The sequence below is a fragment of the Anolis sagrei genome, chromosome 10, assembly GCF_037176765.1.
Source record: "Anolis sagrei isolate rAnoSag1 chromosome 10, rAnoSag1.mat, whole genome shotgun sequence".
NCBI lineage: Eukaryota > Metazoa > Chordata > Lepidosauria > Squamata > Dactyloidae > Anolis > Anolis sagrei.
Genome location: NC_090030.1, coordinates 18,798,105 through 18,823,294, shown reverse-complemented (window position 1 = coordinate 18,823,294; position 25,190 = coordinate 18,798,105). Strand labels below are relative to the sequence as shown.

The window sequence follows — 25,190 nt, the reverse complement described above, 5'->3', positions numbered from 1 at the left end:
TTGCATGAGAAACCTTCGCTTCTTGGCATGGGAATAATTGGCAGTGATAATAATAAAAACATGGGGAGATAGAGAAGAAACGTTTTCAAATGTGGACACCCACCTGCCTCCTCTCCCAGTTTTCTGAATTGACACAAACTCAAGGGAACAAAAGAGCATCTCTTAATTAACATATCTGAATATATTTCAAAGGTGCTGACAGGATATTCTTTTGCATACCATAAAAACAGGATATGAGCCAAGATGGATTCCTGGGGAAGTAAAGCATAACATTATACCCAGGTGAATCTGTGTTCTCTCTCCTCTCTCCTCTTCATTCTCAACATAAAATCGTAGAGTTGGGAGTGAACCCAAAAGCAATCTAGTCCAACCCCTTCAATATATAACAGAAGCACTTCTGAAAGGTTCCCATTTGACCTCTATTTAAAGATCTTCAAAGATGGAGAGTCCACCAACTTTCGAGGCCCTTGAAGAAGCATACGAGAAGCTCGGCCTGTCATTGAACATTGAGAAAACCAAAGTGCTCTTCCAGCAGTCACCAGCCAATTCCTCTCCAACGCCAGAAATGCAGCTTAATGGTGTAACATTAGAAAATGTTGACTATTTCCGCTCCCTTGGCAGCCACCTCTCCACAAAAGTCAATATTGACACTGAAATTCAACTCCGCCTGAGCTCTGTGAGTGCAGCATTTTTCCAAATGAAGCAGACAGTGTTTGAGGGCCAGAACATCCATAGGGATACCAAGGTGCTTGTTTATAAAGCTATTGTCCTCTGAAGCCTGCTATATACCTGCGAGACGTGGACTATCTACAGACGTCACATGCACCTCCTGGGATGATTTCGTCAGCGTTGCCTCTGAACAATCCTGCAAATCACTTGGGAAGACAAACAGACAAATATCAGCGTGCTGGAAGAAGCAAAGACCACCAGCATTGAAGAGATGGTCCTCCGCCATCAAGTCCGCTGGACTGGCCATGTTGTCTGGATGCCCGACCACAGTCTCCCAAAACAGTTGCTCTACTGTCATTTGGGGGTTGTATTTGCTGGGATTTATAGTTGACCTAAAATCAAAGAGCATTCTGAACTCCATCAACAATGCAATTGAACCAAACATGACACACAGAACTCCCATGACCAACAGAAAATACTGGAAGATGTTCAATGTATTGTCGAAGGCTTTCATGGCCAGAATCACTGGGTTGATGTAGGTTTTTCTGGGCTATATGGCCATGTTCTAAAGCCATTTTCTCCTGACGTTTTGCCTGCATCTATGGCAAGCATCCTCAGAGGTAGTGAGGTGTGTTGGAAGTAGGAAAATGGGTTTATGTATCTGTGGAATGACCAGGGTGAGACAAAGGACTTTTGTCTGCTGGAGCTAGGTGTGAATGTTTCAACTGACCAGCTTTATTAGCATTTAATGGCTTGGAAGTGCCTAGGGGGAATCTTTTGTTGGTGGGCATTAACCCTGAGTTTGGGAGTTGTAGTTTATCTATATCCAGAGAGCACTGTGGACTCAAACAATGATAGATCTAGACCAAACTTGGCATGAATGCTCAATACGCAATTTATTTATTTATTTATTTATCATGTCAGGTGTAAGTCAAACAGTTGTGTTGCATTTTTAACAAACAAACAAACAAAACACAAAGTTTGCAAGCTTGGTAGTTGATTAAATGTCCTTTGACCAGTAGCTGGCCACTTGGAGTGCCTCTGGTGTTGCTGCAAGAAGGTCCTCCATTGTGCATGTAGTAGGGCTCAGGTTGCATTGTAGTAGGTGGTCTGTAGTTTGCTCTTCTCCACACTCACATGTCGTGGATTTAACTTTGTAGCCCCATTTCTTAAGGTTGGCTCTGAATCTCATGGTACCAGAGCACAGTCTGTTCAGCGCCTTCCAAGTCGCCCAGTCTTCTGTGTGCCCAGGAGGGAGTCTCTCATTTGGTATCAGCCATTGATTGAGGTTCTGGGTTTGAGCCTGCCACTTTTGGACTCTCACTTGCTGAGGTGTTCCAGCAAGTGTCTCTGTAGAGCTTAGAAAACTATTTCTTGATTTAAGGTCATTGACGTGCTGGCTGATACCCAAACAGGGGATGAGCTGGAGATGTCACTGCCTTGGTCCTTTCACTATTGGCTGCTACTTCCCAACGGATGTCAGGTGGTGGTACAATATCAGCTAAACAGTGTAATTTCTCCAGTGGTGTAGGGCGCAGACACCCCATGATAATGTGGCATGTCTCATTAAGAGCCACATCCACTGTTTTAGCATGGTGAGATGTGTTCCACACTGGGCAGGCATACTCTGCTTCATGTAAGCCACACAGAGTCCCTTGGGGAGATGGTAGCGGGCTATAAATAAAGTATTATTATTATTATTATTATTATTATTATTACTACTACTACTCAGCAGTAGAGTAGCATAGCACAAGGGCAGATGTCTTCACTGTGTCTGGTTGTGATCTCTGCTCAATTTGCTGAAATGTGAACACTGATGGACTTCAAGGAAAATAGACCTTGACATTTGGGAGTTGTAGTTGCTGGGATTTATAGTTCACCTACAATTAGAGAGCATTTTGAACCCCAGCAATGATAGAATTGGGCCAAACTTCTCATGAGCAACAGAAAATACTGTGGGTTATTGTAGGTTTTTTCGGGCTGTATGGCCATGGTCTAGAGGCATTCTCTCCTGACGTTTCGCCTGCACTTTGGCAAGCATCCTCAGAGATAGTGAGGTCTGTTGGAACTAGGCAAAAGGATTTATATATCTGTGGCATGACCAGGGTGAGACATACTGTGTTTTCTGATGGTCTTTGGTGACCCCTCTGACACCCCCTCGCGACCCCCCTCAGGGGTCTCAACCCCCGGGTTGAGAAATGCTGGTTTAACCCATTGTGCTACTGCAATGGCATAGAAGAACGGCATCCCTTGTATAAAATTACCAAATCAATACTTGCTGGGTAAGGGTGGGTTAGACATTGGAATATTTTCAAGCTGTGAATTGCTAAAATGCAGAATATCTGGATATGGAGAGCTGGCTTTGTGTCTTTCATCCAGCCCTTCCCAGTGGCAAGCGTGTGCTTCTCTGCAAAGCCCTAAAGCCCTTATATGGCGAAACACTCAAGGTGAACTTCACAATGAATGCAAACCAGATGTGAACCCTCCGCCTCCCCAGAGTGCCACCAATGTCAGGAACATGTGCGAAAATGAATGCCGGTCTCATCTGGCCTTCCCTCCTCCATCGGCGTGCTCCCTTCAAGGGAGAGGAAAGGCAAGAAAAAGAGCTTTCAAGGAATGTATGGCTCAAGGGTGCTTTCCAATTAGCCCACTATACAGAGACAATCATGAGCTGCCTTTTGGCTCTAGAACTTCTTTTCCAGAGAGGCTAAAATTATGCTCTTCTGCCAGTAAGTAACAACTTCCTTTTTATTCTAACACTAGCTTGGGTACACGGCATTGTCTGGGTTATTTGGAAAAGGCATTTTTTTTTTAATTTTTACAAAATGCATAAGGTTGTGGTTGAACTACAACTCCCATCATGCCAGGCTAACCCCCTGAAACTCCATCAGTACTTGAAGTTGATCAAGTACTGATCTCTGGCTGCAGGATCTCTGGCTGCAGGATAAACTACAACTCCCACCATGCTGGGTCAGACCCAGAGGTGGCCCTAGGTAATTTTCAACGTTAAAAAAACAGTATTTTGGCGCACCCCCACCCCACCCCCAACCAATCACTGATAAATATTTTCTGTTCGTCGTGGGAGTTCTGTGTGCCATATTTGGTTCAATTCCATCATTGGTGGAGTTCGGAATGCTCTTTGGTTGTAAGTGAACTACACATCCCAGTAACTACAACTCGCATATGTCAAGGTCTATTTTCCCCCGAGCGCCTCAAGAGCACCCCTGGGCAAAATCAATTATACTGCAAATGCTTACTTTGCGTAATGGGTTGAGCCACCCCTGCCAACAACTTAAATCAAGAAATAGTTTTATAAGATCTACAGAGACACTCATAGGAACACCTCAGCAAGCGAGAGTCCAAAAGTGGCAGGCTCAAACCCAGAACCCCAATCTGTGGTTGATACTGAATGACAGACTCCCTCCTGGGCACACAGAAGACTGGGTGACTTGGAAGGGATTGAACAGACTGCGCTCTGGCACCATGAGAAGCAGAGTCAACCTTAAGAAATGGCACTAAGAGATGGAATCCACAACATGTGAATGTGGAGAAGAGCAAACCACAGACCACCTGCTGCAATCAGAGGGGGCCCTAGGTAATTTTCAACAGTAAGCAAACAGTATTTTGGTGCCCCCCCCCTCCCAACCAATCACTGATATATATTTTCTGTTCGTCGTGGGAGTACTGTGTCCCATATTTGGTTCAATTCCATCATTGGTGGAGTTCAGAATGCGCTTTGACTGTAGGTGAACTATACATCCCAGTAACTACAACTCACATATGTCAAGGTCTCTTTTCCCCCAAGAGTGCCCCTGGACAAAATCAACTATACTGCAAATGCTTACTTTGCGTAATGGGTTGAACCGCCCCTGGTCAGACCCCTCAAATCCCTCCAGTAGGTTCAGTTCATCATAGGGATTCTGCGTGCTAAGTTTGGTCCAGATTTGTCAGCGGTGGTGACAGTGCCTCTGGATGTAAGTGAACTACAACTTCCAGAAATGAAAGTCAGTTCCCCCCAAACCCCTCCAGTATTTTCAGTTAGTCATGGGGATTCTGTGGGCCAAGTTAGGTCCAGGGCCATCTTTGGTGGTGTCCAGAGTGCTCTTTGATTGCAGGTGAACTATACATCCCAGTACGTACAACTGCTATGATTCAAGTTGAATTCCTCCTCCCAAAAAAAAAAAAAATCCTCTCTGGTCATGGGGGTTTTGTGTGCCAAATGTGGTCCATTTCCATTGTCAGTGGGAGCCACTGTGCTCTGACTTGATGCAGGGTGAACTACAACTTCCATCAGGTGGAGTCAATCCCCCAAACTCCTCGAGTATGTTTAGTTGCTGATAAGTACATCTATCTATCTATACATCTACCAACCTAAGTATGTATCTAGAATTGGCCCTTCATATCCATGGATACCTGCTGTATTTTTAAAACATGGTGCTGCTTTAATTCTATTTTAATGTTGATGTCCTTTATTTGTTTAAGAATTAGTGTATTTGTTTCAATATGTATGTTGCCCTGATTCCCAGTTTTGGGGAAAATGCAGGACAAAAATCATCCCCATCATCTTCCCTTCTTCCTGATTTTGGCATGATATCCAGACCCATCCGATCAATAATAATAATAATAATAATAATAATAGACATAATACGAGGATTTAAAGATCGAATCGCAAATACTCTGGCACAAGCCAGTCATGGTGGTACCAGTGGTTATCGGCACACTGGGTGCAGCGCCTAAAGACCTTGGCCTGCACTTAAACACAATCGGCACTGACAAAATTACCATGTAATTGGTTAAATGGACGAACCCAGAGGGTGCTCACCAATGCTTCCTCTTCATCCTGGAAAGAAGTGACAAGCGGAGTGCCACAGGGTTCCGTCCTGGGCCCGCTCCTGTTCAACCTCTTTGTTAATGACTTAGATGAAGGGCTAGAAGGCAGGATCACCAAGTCTGCAGAGGACACCAAATTGGGAGGGAGAGCCAATACTACAGAGGACAGGAGCAGAATTCAAAACAATCTTGACAGATTAGAGAGATGATTGGCCAAAACTAACAAAATGAAGTTCAACAGTGACAAATGCAAGATACTCCACTTAGGCATTAAAAACGAAATGCAAAGATACAGAATGGGGGACAATGCCTGGCTCGAGAGCAGTACGTGTGAAAAAGATCTTGGAGTCCTCGTGGACAACAAGTTAAACATGAGCCAACAATGTGATGTGGCGGCAAAAAAAGCCAATGGGATTTTGTCCTGCATCGATAAGAGCAGAGTGTCTAGGTCCAGGGAAGTAATGCTACCCCTCTATTCCGCTCTGGTTAGACCACACCTGGAATATTGTGTCCAGTTCTGGGCACCACAATTCAAGAGAGATATTGGCAAGCTGGAATGTGTCCAGAGGAGGGCGACTAATATGATCAAGGGTCTGGAGAACAAGCCCTATGAGGAGCGGCTTAAGGAGCTGGGCATATTTAGCCTGAAGAAGAGAAGGCTGAGAGGAGATATGATAGCCATGTATAAATATGTGAGAGGAAGCCACAGGGAGGAGGGAACAAGCTTGTTTTCTGCTTCCTTGGAGACTAGGAATGGCTTCAAACTACAAGAGAGGAGATTCCATCTGAACATGAGGAAGAACTTCCTGACTGTGAGAGCCGTTCAGCAGTGGAACTCTCTGTCCCGGAGTGTGGTGGAGGCTCCTTCTTTGGAAGCTTTTAAACAGAGGCTGGATGGCCATCTGTCAGGGGTGATTTGAATGCAATATTCCTGCTTCTTGACAGGGGGTTGGACTGGATGGCCCATGAGGTCTCTTCCAACTCTATGATTCTATGATTCTATGATTCTATCTGTCAACTGCAAAAGGCCACCCTTCTGGGATCTGCACTCATTATTTACTGATACATCACATAGTCCTAGACACTTGGGAAGTGTTCAATGTGTGATCCAATACAACAACCAGCAGAGTGATCTTGTTTACTGTGTACCAATCTTGTGTTTCAAATAATAATAATAATAATAATAATAATAATAATAATAATAATAATAAATTTATATTCTGCCATATCTTCCTGAGGGGACTCAGGGTGGATTCCAGCATACACAAACACAAAGGCAAACATTCAATGCCTAGAAATACTAGCATACTCGTGATTTACGTAGAAGGGGGTTTAACCGCAGTGGGAGGCGAACACTGCAAGATACCTTTCCTAGTGGTTGGGGCTGACTTAATGTTTCCAATGACAAATGGTGGTTCAGCAAATCTTCTGCAACAACATTAAAGGAAAGAGGTTTCCTGCGAGTTCAGCGGGAGGGCATTTGCCATGATTTATACTAGTGCATAGTAAAACAGCAAGCCTCGCACGGCAAATCTTTCTTTCTCCCCTCCTTATGCCCAAAGTGACTTTTCTGATCAACATCCCGCAGAATCTCCTACTGAAGAATTCTCCCAGGATGCCTTCAGAGCCATGTCGGCTGGGAAATTCTAGAGGTCATTGCCCACCACAAAAAAGGGATTTTCTAAACTCGGTGACAGTGGGATCTTCCCTCCTGTATGACAAAAGCAACTTCGGAGATGGGCATTTGAGAGATAATTTCTTCAGAATGGCATAATCGGTGTTATGAGGCCTGAATTTTCAATGGCTTAACACATTTGGAGCCCTTTATAAATGAAATCATTTCTGATGGATAGGGGAAAATAATCCATTTTGGAGTGCAGAAAATACCAACAGATTGCTGATCATTTTGAAAGGGGTAATACTTCTGTATTGAGACATTCTTTCGTTCTGAAGATGAAAATGTTTCCAAGTCCTCTTTGGATCCGTACTGTTACTTACACACTGCATCCTGTTGCATTTTTGCACATTTATGCCTGAGGTTGGGCTTTCCTGCATGGAGACCTCCAAGCCTGACATTTGAGGTTCGGAGACAAATGATTGGCCCATGATAGAGATGCATAGTAAGCATATTCACGCAAAGGAGACTCCAAGGAAAACTGTGGACAGCAAAGGAAACCTGCCAGATGGAAAGCTCATCAATCCAGCAGGATAAATTTGCATGGAAAATATTGTGCAAAAGAGGGAGGGGGAAAGTGACGGCATGAATAGGCTTTGACTGAGCAATGGCACCATCTAGCGAGACACTGCACAGGTTAAATCCCATGCAAATATGATCCCTCCAATGGTAGCACAACTCAGCAACAGACGGCTTTGTGTAAATATTTGACTGGAGCACCATTGAATGGATAACACCCTGTGAGAATGCCTTACTACTGGGTTGGAATACCTGGCTTTGTGTTTTGCGTATCAATGGTGTAGCAGAGCCAGGACCCAAAGAGATAAAGCTTGGATATATTTGGTGTTGTCGGGAATGAAAACATCATTTGCCACCTCCTTCAGTTTTTCTGCACATTTCGCACTTAGCCAGGAGCAGAAACATGGGTTTTCTCAGCAGCCGTGCACAATATTGAACGATCCCTCTTCTAATTCAAATACAGCACACTCTTTGTTAACTGGCATCCATTGGGTAGAGGCCAGGGATTTTTCCCCAGGATCGAGAAACTATGATAAAAAAAAAATCCTAATCTGGCAAGAATTTTCACAATTCAGGACGATTTCTATGCAAAATTCACATATGTATTAGATTATGCGCAGTATTCGTTTCTTCCCTTTCATCTGTTCTTTCATTACTTTTGTTACCTTTGGGAGCATGTAACGGAAAGGCCCCTCCCAGTAAGAAAACAGCTCGACAGAAAATGAGGCAGGAGCAGGTCCAGGCTCCTTGTCTGCTTTTTGTGAGCACATAGCACTCTCTGCCTTCTTGCCTTGGAAAGTGCATGTGGTGTGCAGGCCCAGAGCATGTGCACCTGCTTGCAGGTAGCCAAGTGCCTCATCTCCTCTGGAGTAAGAAAACTCCTCCTTGCCTTGGAAAGTGTGTGTGGCATGGAGGCACAGAGTGCATGTGCCTGCCTGCCACCAGCCAAGTGTCTTGCCTCCTCTGGAGTAAAGGAACTCCTCCTTGCCCTGGAAAGTGTGTGTGGCATGCAGGCCCAGAGTGCACACGCCTGCCCGTAGCCAGTTGAGTGTCTTGCTTCCTCTGGAGTAAAAGAACTCCTCCTTACCTTGGAAAGTGTGCGTGGCATGCAGGCCCAGAGTGCACATGCCTGCCTGTAGCCAACTGTGTGCCTTGCTTCCTCTGGAGTAAGAGAACTCCTCCTTGCCTTGGAAAGTGTGTGTGGCATGCAGGCCCAGAGTGCATGCGCCTGCCTGCCACCAGCCGAGTGCCCTGCCTCCTCTGGAGTAAAGGAACTCCTTACTCTTGAAAGTGTGTGTGGCATGCAGGTCCAGAGTGCACACGCCTGCCTCCAGCCAGCCGAGTGACTTGCTTCCTCTGGAGTACGAGAATTCCTCCTTGCCTTGGAAAGTGTGTGTGGCATGCAGGCCCAGAGTGCACACGCCTGCCCGTAGCCAGTTGAGTGTCTTGCTTCCTCTGGAGTAAAAGAACTCCTCCTTACCTTGGAAAGTGTGCGTGGCATGCAGGCCCAGAGTGCACATGCCTGCCTGTAGCCAACTGTGTGCCTTGCTTCCTCTGGAGTAAGAGAACTCCTCCTTGCCTTGGAAAGTGTGTGTGGCATGCAGGCCCAGAGTGCATGCGCCTGCCTGCCACCAGCCGAGTGCCCTGCCTCCTCTGGAGTAAAGGAACTCCTTACTCTTGAAAGTGTGTGTGGCATGCAGGTCCAGAGTGCACACGCCTGCCTCCAGCCAGCCGAGTGACTTGCTTCCTCTGGAGTACGAGAATTCCTCCTTGCCTTGGAAAGTGTGTGTGGCATGCAGGCCCAGAGTGCACACACCTGCCTGTAGCCGCTGAGCGTCTTGCTTCCTCTGGAGTAAGAGAACTCCTCCTTGCCTTGGAAAGTGTGTGTGGCATGCAGGCCAAGAGCACATGCACCTGCTTGCAGCCAGTCGAGCCCCTCGCCTCCTCTGGAGTAAGAACTGTTCCTTGCCTTGGAAAGTGTGTGTGCCGTGCAGGCCCAAAGCTCACATAGCTGCCTGCAGCCAGTCAATTACCTTGCCTCCTCTGGAGTAAGAAGAGTCCTTGCCTTCGAAAGTGTGTGTGTCATGCAGGCCCAGAGCAGAAGCATCTTCCTGCAGCCAGCCAAGCACCTCGCCTCCTCTGAAGTAAGAGAACTCCTTGCCTTGGAAAGTGTGTGTGGCATGCAGGCCCAGAGTGCACATACCTGCCTGCAGCCAGCCAAGCACCTTGCCTCCTCTGAAGTAAGAAAATTCCTCCTTGCCTTGGATACTGTATGTGGCATGCAGGCCCCGAGTGCATGTGCCTGTCTGCAGCCAGCTGAGCGCGCCTCCTCTGGAGTAAGAAACAGGTAAGAAGACTCCTTAAAGTGCCTGCCTGCACCTGAGCACCTCTCCTCTAGAGTAAAACAGCTAAAATGTCTAAAATGTTGGGAAGGGGAGCCTGGGAAGCCTCCACCCCATAATGGGTTGACAGAAAACGGATCCTTTGGCACCCCAAGGCGAAACCATATCTGCCCTCCCAATTTCAGGGGACTTCCCCAAAATAACCGGATTGGGGTGTCCGTCCAAAGCTGGGACACTAAACAAGTCAAGGTTTACCACGAATGCACAACCCTAATATGTATTGCTCACAGAACAGCCTTTTCTGCACAGGAAACACCATTTTCTATGCAGAAATATTATAACCTGTGTAGGAAATGTTATACATGATACTATTTCTATAAAGAAAATCATATTCCTGTTTAGAAATATTTCCTGTGCAGACAATGCTGTTTTCTGTACAAAACAACCAAGTGCTATATTATGCAGACTTAGCCATGAATTGGAAATTGGCTTGAAAAATTGCGATTTGCAAATATTTTATCATGTTAGGAAGAAAATGGTTGACATTTCCTCTTTTTCTTCCTTTGAGAAGGAACTTAGCCACGAAGTGCATTCCCTTTGCTTTCACTAAGGATGATACAGACATACCTGAATTAATGCCCCACCTGCAGACTGTCCCATCATCTCACCTGAAAAAAGAGTGAGACCTATTTAGATTCTGGTGCAGATCCAAATCTTCCCTCTCTGGGGTCTTTCTCTGAACAAAACTGCTTAAATTAGTAAAAATAAAATAAACATGTTGCCTTGGGGAGATTCCCTGCTGGAAACAAGCTCATGTTTTATTAAGCAATTCACACAGGGCAATTTGATTAATAATGGATGGGGAGCAGAGCGGGGCTTGAAAAGAAAGGAGCTAACACCATTTGGCATGGTGTTTGCAGAAGTCGGGGGCTTGCCTTTGGCACCCCCAAATCAATTCATGATCCAAGCCAATGTGGCATGGAAGGGGAAAGAAGTGCTTCTCGATCACACCACATGACTGTCCCACTTCCACAAATTAATTTTCAAGCCCCAGATCAGATCATAGATTATTAGAATTGGAGGAGACCTCAGGGGCCATCCAGTCTAACCCCTTCTGTCATGAAACAATGCACAACCAAAGCCTTCCTGACAGATGGCCATCCAGCCTCTGCTTAAAAAGTTCCAGAGAAGGAGACTCCAAAGCAGCATGTTCCACTGTTGAATACCTCTTGCCATTAGGAAGTTCTTTCTAATGTTTAAGTGGAATCTTTTTTCCTGCCATTTCAATCCATTGCTCCATTGTGTCCTAGTCTTCAGAGCAGCAGAAAAAACGCTTGCCTCTTCCTCAATGTGACAGCCATTTAAATATTTCAACGTGAGTCTCTCAAGTCTCCTTTCAGACTTCTTTCCCACATTGATGCAATGGGTTAAACCCTTGTGCTATTGAACTGCTGACCTGAAGGTTTACAGTTCGAATCCATGGGACAGGATGAGTTCCCACTGTTAGCCCGAGCTCCTGCTGTTAGCCCTAGCTCCTGTCTACTCAGCAGTTCGAAAGCATGCAAATGTAAGTAGATAAATAGGCCCCATTTCTGCAGGAAAGGCATAAGATGCTCCAAGCAGTCATGCCAGCCACATGACCAGGAGGTGATAACGCAGGCTCAGCTTGGAAATGGAAAACAGCATCTCCCCCAAAGCCAGAGATGAGCACCGCTTCCAAAAGCCGGAAATGAAAGAAGCCTTTGCTTTTGTTTGTGTTTGTGTGTCTCATTGTTTTGTAACAAGGCATTGAATGTTTCCCCCGCTTCTGGTCCCTGGCCTCAGCTCAAGCCAGAGGAGCCAATTTTAAACCAGAGAAGGGTGAATTTCCTCCCATTTCCTTTTTCTGCTTCTGGCTCAAGCCAGAGAAGTGAACTCTAAACCAGAGAAGGGTGACATTCCCTCCTTTGCTTTTCCTGCTTCTGACTCAAGCCAGAGAAGTGAATTATAACCAGAGACGGGTGAATTTCCTCTCTTTGCTTTTCCTGCTTCTGGCTCAAGCCAGAGAAGTGAATTATAACCAGAGAAGGGTGAATTTCCTCCCTTTGCTTTTCCTGCTTTTGGCTCAAGCCAGAGAAGTGAATCATAACCAGAGAAGGGTGAATTTCCTCCCTTTGCTTTTCCTGCTTCTGGCTCAAGCCAGAGAAGTGAATTATAACCAGAGAAGGGTGAATTTCCTCCCTTTGCTTTTCCTGCTTCTGGCTCAAGCCAGAGAAGTGAATCATAACCAGAGAAGGGTGAATTTCCTCCCTTTGCTTTTCCTGCTTCTGGCTCAAGCCAGAGAAGTGAATTATAACCAGAGAAGGGTGAATTTCCTCCTTTGCTTTTCCTGCTTCTGGCTCAAGCCAGAGAAGTGAATCATAACAAGAGAAGGGTGAATTTCCTTCCTTTGCTTTTCCTGCTTCTGGTTCAAGCCAGAGAAGTGAATCATAACAAGAGAAGGGTGAATTTCCTCCCTTTGCTTTTCCTGCTTCTGGCTCAAGCCAGAGAAGTGAATTATAACCAGAGAAGGGTGAATTTCCTCCTTTGCTTTTCCTGCTTCTGGCTCAAGCCAGAGAAGTGAATTATAACCAGAGAAGGGTGAATTTCCTCCTTTGCTTTTCCTGCTTCTGGCTCAAGCCAGAGAAGTGAATCATAACAAGAGAAGGGTGAATTTCCTCCCTTTGCTTTTCCTGCTTCTGGCTCAAGCCAGAGAAGTGAATTATAACCAGAGAAGGGTGAATTTCCTCCTTTGCTTTTCCTGCTTCTGGCTCAAGCCAGAGAAGTGAATTATAACCAGAGAAGGGTGAATTTCCTCCTTTGCTTTTCCTGCTTCTGGCTCAAGCCAGAGAAGTGAATCATAACAAGAGAAGGGTGAATTTCCTCCCTTTGCTTTTCCTGCTTCTGGCTCAAGCCAGAGAAGTGAATTATAACCAGAGAAGGGTGAATTTCCTCCTTTGCTTTTCCTGCTTCTGGCTCAAGCCAGAGAAGTGAATTATAACCAGAGAAGGGTGAATTTCCTCCTTTGCTTTTCCTGCTTCTGGCTCAAGCCAGAGAAGTGAATCATAACAAGAGAAGGGTGAATTTCCTCCCTTTGCTTTTCCTGCTTCTGGCTCAAGCCAGAGAAGTGAATTATAACCAGAGAAGGGTGAATTTCCTCCCTTTGCTTTTCCTGCTTCTGGCTCAAGCCAGAGAAGTGAATCATAACCACAGAAGGGTGAATTTCCTCCCTTTGGTTTTCCTGCTTCTGGCTCAAGCCAGAGAAGTGAATCATAACCAGAGAAGGGTGAATTTTCCCCCTTTGCTTTTCCTGCTTCTGGCTCAAGCCAGAGAAGTGAATCATAACAAGAGAAGGGTGAATTTCCTCCCTTTGCTTTTCCTGCTTTTGGCTCAAGCCAGAGAAGTGAATTATAACCAGAGAAGGGTGAATTTCCTCCCTTTGCTTTTCCTGCTTCTGGCTCAATCCAGAGAAGTGAGGTGCCAATGTGCTCCTTCTACTAACTTTGCAGAACTTGTACAGAAATATCTCTAAGATAGGAATGTAATGTTTCAGTAAGTTTCTTCTTGAAGGTAGCTATGAGAAAATGAAGCAATTTTTTGAAATTGTTAGTATTTTCTCATCGATATCCTACAATCAAGGATTGAAAGACTCTAAATATTCAGGTTGTGTGCAGAGCGTCCTCCCATTGTGGCCACGCTGTTGGCATATTTGCCACTCTCTGTTTATTATCTTTTACTGATTCTGCTGGCTTGTTGCCTTATGAAGACGGAGCATAAAAATAGATGGGGAAACTATGTACCACATGTTTATCGACGTGAAAAAAAACTGAAGAGTATTTTGCAAGCCAGGCGAATCCTCCCTCTTTCTTTCTTCCTTTCCAAATTAATGGCATACCAATGCCAGCCTAGTTGATCGCAAAGGAATTCCAGGATTGAACAACAGCTCTCCTTTCTACTGTTCTGCAGTTAACTTTCTAAAAGTTCTCTTTTCCAAAAGACAGGATGTCATTGTTGAGTCTTGCAACAGATGTGGCCCAAGAATGAACCAAAGTAAGTTCTCCTTTCTTTCCCAGCTGCGTTTTGAAAGATTTCAAGCCAAAAATTCCAGAGCAAAGAAAAAGGAGAGACGGATTCCATCGGTCATGATCCTCCCCTTTGGATTATTCACGCTTGGTACAGTCCAAAAAGTTTTCAGGTTAAAAAGTCAGGGTTGTTTCTGTTTGCAGATAGGATTGGGGACTTCCTCTGTGTGTGTGTTTGCCCAGGAAATCGTGAGGCGAAATCCAGGTAAGTCACCGGTGTCACTATAGAATGATTCATTTATCCTATGGCTCCCCTGCAATCCAAGAGTGCGCCCACACTTTAGAATTAATGCAGTTTGACCCAACTTGAACCACCATAAGTAAATATTCTGGGGAGTTCTAGTTTTACAAGGTCTTTAGCCAGTGGTTCTCAGCCTTCCTAATGCCATCACACCTTAATACAGTTCCTCATGTTGTGGTGACCGCCAACTATAACATTATTTTCGTTGCTACTTCATAACTAATTTTGCTACTGTTATGAATCGTAATGTAAATATCTGATATGCAGGATGTATTTTCAGTCACTCAAATACCCCATACATTCAAATTTGAATACTGGTGGGGTTGGGTGCAGGGACTGATTTTGTCATTTGGGAGTTGTAGTTGCTGGAATATATATTTCACCTACAATCAAGCATTTGGAACTCCACCAACGATGGAATTGAACCAAACTTGGCACACAGAACTCGCATGACCAAGAGAAAATACTGGAAGGGTTTGGTGGGCACTGACCTTGAGTTTTGGAGTTGTAGTTCACCTATATCCAGAGAGCACTGTGGACTCAAACAATGATCGGTCTGGACCAAACTTGGCATGAATACTCAATACGGCCAAATGCGAACACTGGTGGAATTTGGGGGAAATAGACCTTGACATTTGGGAGTTGTATTTGCTGGGATTTATAGTTCATCTACAATCAAGCATTTGGAAATCCACCAATGATGGAATTGAACCAAACTTGGCACACAGAACTCCCATGACCAAGAGAAAATACTGGAAGGGTTTGGTGGGCATTGACCTTGAGTTTTGGAGTTGTAGTTCACCTATATCCAGAGAGCACTGTGGACTCAAACAATGATCGTTCTGGACCAAACTTGGCATGAATACTCAATATGCCCAAATGCGAAGACTAGTGGAATTTGGAGGAAATAGATCTTGACATTTGGGAGTTGTAGTTGCTGGGATTTACAGTTCACCTATAATCAAAGAGCATTCCGAACCCCACCAATGATAGAATTGGGCCAAACTTCCCACACAGAACCCCATGACCAACATAAAATATTGCATTTTCTGATGGTCTTTAGTGACCCCTCTGACACCACCTCGCAACCCCCCCACCCCACCCAGGGTCCTGATCCCCAGGTTGAGAAGCACGGTATGTACCATTCTCTGCCAAAAATGATAATTTTCAAGATTCCATAGTATTGAGTCAAGGCAGTTCAAGTGTTGTCAAACTGCATTACTCCTACAGTGTGGGTGCAGCCCAGCTGCAGTTGCTTCTGTCTTGTAGTAAGAGGATTTAGGTTGCTAACTACTGATAACAAACTGTTTATCGAGAAGTACAACTAACTTGGAGCACCGAGGAATGATTAAGGCACATTGCAAAATCCCAACCTTTGCCTTCTGGAGTTAAATCGCCTGACAGCCAAAGGAAGAGTGTGTGCATATACCGTATTTACTCCGGGCGGAAATAGAAACAGCAACCCACTATTAGTGGAAGGCTCTGCATCGCTTTGGGAAACTGACCTTTGCAGACAGCAATATATATTTGGGACCTTCAAAAAATAATTATCAATCACACACTGGGTTTCATGGCAACCTTTTCACACGTGCTGCTTCATTGATTTTTAAAATAGTGTTAAAATACGCTAAAGCAGTCATGGGCAAACATTGGCCCTCCAGGTGTTTTGGACTGCAACTCCCAGAATTCCTAACAGCCGGTAGGCTGTTAGGAATTCTGGGAGTTGCAGTCCAAAACACCTGGAGGGCCAATGTTTGCCCATGCCTGCACTAAAGGCACCAAATCCCGTTTGATACTGGAAGCTAAGCAGCATCAGCCCTGGTTAATAATTGGATGGGAGACCACAAATGACATCCCAGTTGCCGTAGGCTCTATTTCAAAGGGATGACCTAGAAAAACATCTCAAAGTATAGGATTTTTGTAGGTTTTTGCAGGCCATGTTCTAGAGGCATTCTCTCCTGATGTTTTGCCTCCATCTATGTCAAAAATCCTCAGAGGTTGTGAGGTCACAACCTCTGAGGATGCTTGCCATAGATGCAGGTGAAACGTCAGGAGAAAATGCTTCTAGAGTACCTCACAACCTCTGAGGATGCTTACCATAGATGCAGGCAAAACGTCAGGAGAGAATGCCTCCAGAACATGGCCATATAGCCCAAAAAAAACCTACAAAAACCCAGCCATGAAAGCCTTCAACAATACATCTCAGAGTATTCCTTGTTGAAGAAAAACCTATTAAAGTCATGGGCTCGCCATGGATTGACAGGCATCATAAATACACAGACATTGATGACTATGTTTGTACACTGTCTTCAACTATGACTCTTCTCAGTCTTTTTAATGAGCAAATAAAAGATAGAAACATAATAAAAGTTTCCCCTAGTGAACCATTTTGAAAGAAAGGCAGAATATGAACTACGTAAGCAGATCAATAAATGACCTCCCTGCCATGTAGTCTATCTTTACTTACCAGCAGAGTGGATCCGGATGTCTACTGCTGTCATATATCATTGTCCCTAGTTTAGCTTTGGAGGAATTTCTTGCTCACTGTCATTCTCAAAGACTCATCTCCCTTCATCTTGAACCACCAATATGGAAAATAAGATCTTCCTGGGGGAAAAAATGTATTGTCCATGGAAAACCATTCAGAGCAAGCCAGTTACCTCCTGGAGTCTGGTTTGACGATGGAAAAAAAAATCCCATCCTTGTTAAAAATTGTGTACAGAGTTTTCCAGGCAAAGCTTCAAGCACAAAGCAGATTGTTCCGTCAACAATTTCATGCAGTTTACTGGTTATTGCACAATCGGAAAATGTATCGCAATGATGTTAAACACGAGCAGATTGTAAGCATGTTCATGATTCGTCTCAGATGCCCGGACTGAATGGGAGCAGACGTTTTGGAGCGCGAAACTTCGCAAAAGGAAAGCAGGGAAGTTTGCTTCTCTGTTTGAAGATGCAAAGCACCTGAGTCTCCCTGCCTTTATCCCAGGCATGGACAAACTTTCTACCTTGGAAGCTGCATGCTAGTACTCCCTGCTAAGAGCACTGGCTGCCAGGTGATGGAAGGAAGAAGGAAGGGAAGGAGGAAGGAAAGAGAGAAGAAAGGACGAAAGGGTGGAAGGAAAGGACGGAAGGAGAAAGAGGGAGGGAGGAAAGGAGGAAGGAAAGAGAGAAGGAAAGACAAAACAGAAGGAAGGATGAAAGGGTGGAAGGGAATGATGGGAGGGAGAAAGAGGGGAAAAGGGAAGGGATGGAGGAAAGAGAGAATGAGAAAGAGAAGGAAGAAAGGGAGGAAGAGAAGGAAGAAGGAAGGAAGGATGAAAGGGTGGAGGGGAATGGAGGGAGGGAGAAAGAGGGAGGATGGAAAGAGAGAAGGAAAGATGAAACAGAAGGAAGGATGAAAGGGTGGAAGGGAATGGAGGTAGGGAGGAAGAGGGAGGAAGGGAAGGAAGGGATGAAGGAAAGAGAGAAGGGAGGAAAAAGGGGAAGGAAGAAGGGAAGGAAGGAGAAAGAGGGAAAGAAAAAGGGAAGGGAGGAAGAGAAGGATAGATGGAAGGAAGGGAAGGAGGAAGGAAAGAGAAGGAAGGAAGGATGAAAGGGTGGAAGTGAGGGAGAAAGAGGGAGGGAGGAAAGAGAAAAGGAAGGAAGAAAGGAAGAGAAGGAAGAAAGGAAGGAAAGAAGGAAGGAAGGGAAAAGAGGGAAGGAAAAAGAGAAGAAAGAAAGGGAGGAAGAGAGGAAGATGGATGGATGGATGGAAGGAAGGAAGGGAAGGAGGAAGGGAAGAGAGAAGGAAGGAAGGATGAAAGGGTGGAAGGGAATGGAGGGAGGGAGAAAGAGGGAGGGAGGAAACAGAGAAGGAAGGAAAGACAAAAGAGAAGCAAGGGTGGAGGGAAGGAGAAAGAGGGAAGGAAGGAGGAAAGAGGAAAGGAAGGAAGAACAAAAGGGAAGGAAGGAAAGAAGGAAGGAGAAAGAGAGGGAAGAAGTGAGGAAAGAGGGAAGGAAGGATGAATGGGTTGAAGGGAAGGAAGGAGGGAGAGGGAGGGAGGAAAGGGAGGAAAGGAGAGAAGGGAGGAAAGGAAGAAAGGAGGAGAGAAGGAAGGAAGGATAAAACGGTAAGAGAGAGGAAGGCCTGAGAAAAGAGCCCAAGAGGCCACATCCGACCCCCGGGGCTTGGGTTTGCCCATATCTGCGTGCATTATCCTCTCAAGACTCTTGAGCAAGAAAAGTTTGGTGAGGTGCTCAGGAAATCTTTATTCTTCAGGTCTGCAGATAAATATAGGTTTTGGGGCAGCGAAGCTACAAATTGGCCAAGTTTACCCAACTCATAGATAGACCTGGGTGCATCTGTATTGTAGTATGAATGCAGTTTGACATCATTTGAATTGCCATGGGTCGATGCTATAGAATCCTGGGACTTGTCGTTTTTTGTGATCTTGGTTCTTCTAGTGCCTGACCAAATGACAAACTCCAGCATTCCATAGTATTGAGCCATAACAGTCAAATGAAATCAAACTGCACTGATTTCTCAGTGTGGATGCATTCCCTAACCCTATCCAAATAGCGGTGTTGAATCAGAGGGAAGCTGTTGGGGAAATAGCTAAATATTTAGACGCTTTACTACTATGGAGCCCTTTTTCTCTGTCCTATTTTTGTGTTCACTAGATCACTTGAGATCCAGTGCTTCCACAAAACACTGAGTCTTTTTTCCCCTTTGGACAGAGCACCATGTGTTCGACAGCTCCAACGAAAGCCTTCAGGAATCAAAATTATCAGGAACTGAAGCAGCAGTGCCTCAAAGAAGGGAGGCTCTTTGAAGACCCTGAATTTCCAGCGTCGGATGAATCCATCTTCTACAGTACTCCACCACCAGAGAGGATAGAATGGAAACGCCCCAAGGTAGCCATAAAAACACATTTTGCTTTGATTTGCTTACCTCTAATGCTTAAAAACATCCTCATTTTTTATGGCTTGGTTATGGAATAGCGTATCAAAACATTATAGAATCACAGAATCTAAGAGTACATCTACACTGTACAATTAATGCTATTCTGAGACCGCTTTCACTGCTTTGCCTCAATACTAAGGAACCTTTGGAGTTGTCATTTGGTGAGGCATCAGCACTTTTGGCAGAGAAGGCTGAAGACCTTGTGAAACTAAAACTCCCAGTAGCTCATAGCATTGAACCAGAGCAGTTAAAGTAGCACCAAGCTGCATTAATTCTACACTGTAGATGCACCCTTAGAGTTGGAAAGGACCATCTAGTCCAGTGTTTCTCAACCGTCCTAATGTTGTGACCCCTTAATACAAGTCCTCATGTTGTGGTGAGCCCCAACTATAAAATTATTTTCGTTGCTACTTCATAACTAATTTTGCTACTGTTGTGAATCGTAATGTAAATATCTGATATGCAGGATGTATTTTCATTCACTGGACCAAATTTGGCACAAATACCCAATATGCCCAAATTTGAACACTGGTGGGGATTGATTTTGTCATTTGGGATTTATAGTTCACCTACAATCAAAGAGCATTCTGAACTCCACCAGTGATGGAATTGAACCAAACTTCCCACACAGAACTCCCATGACCAACAGAAAATACTGGAAGGGTTTGGTGGGCATTGGCCTTGAGTTTTGGAGTTGTAGTTCATCTACATCCAGAGAGCACTGTGGACTCAAACAGTGATGGATCTGGACCAAACTTGGTACAAATACTCAATATGCCCCAATGTGAACACTGTTGGAGTTTGGGGATAATAAGCCTTGACATTTGGGAGTTGTAGTTGCTGGGATTTATAGTTCATCAGAGCATTCTGGACTCCGCCAACAATAGAATTGAGCCAAACTTTCCACACAAAACCCCCTGATCAACAGAAAATACTGTGTTTTCTGATGATCTTTGGAGACCCCTCTGATACCCCCTCACAACCCTCCCAGGGGTCCCGACCCCCAGGTTGGGAAACATTGATCCAGTCTTAACAAGTCAAGAATATATAGTTAAAAATAGCACTGTAGACCTTGAAGTTGTAATTTGGTGAGACACCAGCACTCCTTGTTAAAGAAGGGCAAACAACTCGTAAAACTACAGCTTCCAGGTTTCCATAGCATTGGCCAGTCAAAGTGGTGTCAAACCGCATTAATTATATAGTGTAGATGCACAATCTGTCATCCTCAGGGTCACTATAGGTCAAGGTTGACTTGATGGCAATGAAGAACAACTTGTATATGTAAGAATGAAGGGCGGTTTTAAACTATGTTTCAATGTTTAATGAATAAGCACCACTCACCATCCACCATCCAGTTAAGCCTTGTCTTTGCAACTACTACTCTCTCTATATATGTGTGTGTGTGTATTGAAAACAAGGGGAATCTACAGGGAGGGATTTGTTTTCCTTTCCGAATTGCCTGACTATATCCATATCTTGCTATTTGCTTTGTCCAGGTGGCTGTTAGATTTTCGCCCAAAGCACAAGTGGTAAAATATTATTCCAATTGTGGTGAATCAGCTGGAAAATTGCCTTCTGTCTGCTTCTGTTTTCTAATTAAGAGATAAAAGTTCAAAGCAGGGACAAGCAGAAAATGGCTCTAGATCACAACTCTGAATTCTGAGATTTTGGGATTGTTATTCCAAAACCTCTTTTTTTCCCTCCTACCTGTATCTTAGTTCTGTATCCATTTCTTCCCTCTTTTCCAAAGTGAAATTAAGTTATTGTGGATTTATTCACAATATTGTGGATTTATTCACTGTGCCCCCGGTGGCACAGTGGGTTAAAGCACTGAGCTGCTGAGCTTGTTGATCGAAAGGTCGCAAGTTTGATTCCGGGGAGCGGCGTGAGCTTCCGCTGTCAGCCCTAGCTTCTGCCAACCTAGCAGTTGGCAAATGTGAGTAGATCAATAGGTACCGCTCCGGCGGGAAGGTAACGGCGCTCCATGCAGTCATGCCGGCCACATGACCTTGGAGGTGTCTACGGACAACGCTGGCTCTTCGGCTTAGAAATGGAGATGAGCACCACACCCCAGAGTCAGACATGACTGGACTTAATGTCAGGGGACTACCTTTACCTTATTCAATGTAAAGAAAAAAAAGAGGTATTATATTCTAAAGTGTTTAGTGCTGTAGTAGAACCTGGATTGACAAACAACTGGTAACTTCTGGTGGAAACATACCATAGGATGGCCTGGAGGATATAGGAATTTCCTACCGTATGCGTGTGGGTGCCTTCAAGTGGCCTGTCAACCTATGGCAACCCTGTGCATTACATATGGTCTTCCTTGGGCAAAGAATAAAGAAGAGTTTGAAAATTTATTCCTCTAAGATATACTCTACAAAGCCTTGCATTTATTGGACCCACCAGAACTGACCCTGTCTACATTCCAAAATCAAATGGGATCTGAGTTCCCTTTAGTATATTCAGGCCTGATATATTGTTTAAAACTAGTAGAGTTTCACGAACACATTTAAATAAAGGACCAACTTGGCCAACCTGGTGACAATTTGTAGATCCTCTCCCTTTGCACTGCTATGGCCAATCTATGGCTGTTTAAACTGGAGAGCAGACAGTGTCCAAGAGCATCATCCATTGCTCTGCTAAGAAAAAATATTTTGTGTGAAGAGATACACCTCCTTATGTAATATTGGATACCTTTACTAATGTAACCCACTTCGAGCCATGAGGAGAGGTGGGTAAGAAATAAAATAATAATAATAATAATAATAATAATAATAATAATAATAATGGAAACCCCCCCCCCCCCCTTAGGTCATATTAGATACCTCCTTAGGTAACTCTGGATATTTACATAATATTAGATTCCCTCTTCCATAGTACTGAATACCTCCTTGCGTAATATTAAATACCACTTTAGATAATATTGGATACATCCTTATGGAATATTGGATACCCCCTTACGTAATATTGGATACTTACATAATATTAGATTCCCTCTTCCATAGTACTGAATACCTCCTTACATAATATTGAATACCACTTTAGGTAATATTGGATACATCCTAATGGAATATTGGATACTCCCTTATGTAATATTGGATACTTACATAATATTAGATTCCCTCTTCCATATAATTGAATACCTCCTTAGGTAATATTGAATACCTCCTTATGTAATTTTGGATACCCCCCCCCTTACATAATATTGGATAGGGCCTCACTCTGTGAAGACTGTGTGTTGATCCGCTGTGCACCAACCTCCACACATTAAAGAAACACACACACAGGCATCTTCCAAGATAATTCTTTTTTTACATAATATTAGATTCCCTCTTCCATAGTACTGAATACCTCCTTATGTAATATTGAATACCTCCTTAGGTAATATTGGATACCTCCTTATGTAATTTTGGATAGCCTCTTATGTGATATTGGATCCTTACATAATATTAGATTCCCTCTTCCATAATGCAAAATACCTCTTTAGGTAAAATTTGAGAGATCCTTATGTAATATTGGATGCCCCCTTATGTAATATTGGATACTTACGCAATATTAGATTTGAATACCTCCTTCTGTAATATTGAATACCTTCTTACATAATATTGGTTACTTCCTTATGTAATAATGGATAACCTCTCATGTAATAACATTGGATACCTCCTTGCGTAATAATGCCTTCCTGAATACCTCTTTCCATAATATTAGATAAAGCCAATGTGCTGGCATAACTTCCATTTATACTAGAATGATGCATCATAAGGATTCAGGACAGTAATTCTAAATTGGCCTCTATGCGTATGAATCAGCATGTTTCCTTTTTATGCAAATTCTCATCCTTTTTTGTTCTCTTTTCTGGCGGAACCTTTCTATCCTCTGTTTAGGTGATTAATCTGAAAGGAATTGCATTGCCCTTAGGGGGTGAGAAGAGAGATGCCTTCCACCTCGTATGGCAATCATCCTCATCACCATCATTTATTGGTTCATAAAGATAATAATGAGCCCCCGGTGGCGCAGTGGGTTAAAGTGCTGAGCTGCTGACCTTGTTGACCGAAAGGTCACAGGTTCAAATTTGGGGAGCGGCGTGGGTTTCCGCTGTCAGCCCCAGCTTCTGACAACCTAGCAGTTCGAAAACGTGCAAATGTAAGTAGTTCAATAGGCACCCTTTCGGAAGGTAATGGTGCTCCATGCAGTCATGCCGGCCACATGACCTTGGAGGTGACTATGGACAATGCCAGCTCTTTGGCTTAGAAATGGAAATGAGCACCACACCCCAGAGTCAGACATGACTAGACTTCATGTCACGGGAAAACCTTTATTTATTTACTTTACTTTACTTTACTTATATACCGCTGTTCTCAGCCCGAAGGCAACTCACGGTGGTTCACAACAAATAAGAACAGCAAAAATGCAATGCTACAGTGTAAAAAACAGTTAACAACCTAACACATTACACAATTAATAAAGAATTACTACAATAACCATTCACTATCATCAGATCATCAAAAACATAATCCAGATTCGTCATCCATTGTTCCATTCCTATGTTCATTACCAATCATTGCACTAGTTATTCGAACACCTGCTCAAACAGCCAGGTCTTCACGTTTTTGCGGAATACCATTAGAGATAGTGCTAGTCTAATGTCCGTGGGAAGGGCGTTCCACAGCCGAGGAGCCACCACCGAGAAGGCCCTATCTCTCGTCCCCGCCAACTGTGCTTGAGAAGCAGGCGGGATCGAGAGCAGGGCCTCCCCGGAAGATCTCAAAGTCCTGGTGGGTTCATAGGCAGAGATGCGGTCAGATAGGTAGCTTGGGCCGGAACCGTTTAAGGCTTTATAGGCCAACGCCAGCACCTTGAATTGAGCCCGGTAGCAGATCGGTAGCCAATGGAGCTGGCACAACAGGGGGGTTGTATGCTCCCTGCGTTCCGCTCCTGTTAGAATCATGGCTGCCACACGTTGGACTAATTGAAGCTTCCGGGCCGTCTTCAAGGGCAACCCCACGTAGAGAGCGTTGCAGTAGTCTAGACGGGATGTAACCAGAGCATGGACTACCATGGCCAAGTCAAACTTCCCAAGGTACACAAGCTTTAGCTGTGCAAATGCTCCCCTGATCACCGCTGAAACCTGGGGTTCCAGGCTCAGCGATGAGTCCAGGGTCACACCCAAGCTGTGAACCTGCGTCTTCAGGGGGAGTGCGACCCCATCCAGCACTGGCTGTAATCCTATGCTGTAACCTTTACCTTTAAAGATAATTCATTCTATGTGTAACATATAAAATTACCCAGTTTTGGTCCTTGATGGGTTGGGGATCTCAAATACCATCACCAAGGAATGGTCATAAATTACAGTTGGGCTTTAATATAGTCATAACTGGGTTTATTGACTTCTCAAAGGGGGAGTCATGGATGTGCAAAGCTGTGCCGCACACGCCTTCCGACAAGGGCTTTGTGAATGTATCCCAATTAAATGCGGAAGTGGTTTGAATGCCCTTGTGTGCACCAAATGAGCTTTCCCAGAAAGCATCCATGGTTTTGCATGTGCTTTGCTGGAACCGAGGAAAGGAGGCTCTGTCATCTCTGGTGCTGAGGGAGGAAGGTGTCCGATGCCTTCCCATCCGTGATGGCTCCAATAAAACAAAACAGGTTGCCTTATCTGCCGGAGATGCACAAGGCATACAAAGGCAGGCTGCGATGTGTTGCCATAGGAACTGCCTCTTTCCGAATGCGATCGTAGCTGTAAGGCAGTCAAATGCCCATCAATCTGGGCTTACGCTTGCAAACATGATGATTTAGCAGAATGAGGCCAAAAACAAACTTAGCCATGTTACGAATAATTAAGACCAAGATGGAAACATTTAGATTTACT

General features: G+C 44.4%; 1 protein-coding gene across 2 annotated transcripts in view; it reads left to right on the top strand.

The window, feature by feature from the left end:
* Positions 1–3,159: 3,159 nt before the first annotated feature.
* Positions 3,160–25,190, top strand: part of CAPN6 (calpain 6) — an 82,150-nt gene continuing 60,119 nt past the window's right edge. The window contains exons 1-2 of one of the 2 annotated variants that reach the window (XM_067471577.1): positions 3,160–3,398; positions 19,093–19,269. In XM_067471577.1, the coding sequence (XP_067327678.1) occupies positions 19,099–19,269 (171 nt within the window). In that variant the 5' untranslated portion in view covers positions 3,160–3,398; positions 19,093–19,098. Of the gene's footprint in view, positions 3,399–16,651; positions 17,430–19,092; positions 19,270–25,190 lie in introns of those variants that run through there. The other variant, XM_067471576.1, reaches the window with a different exon arrangement.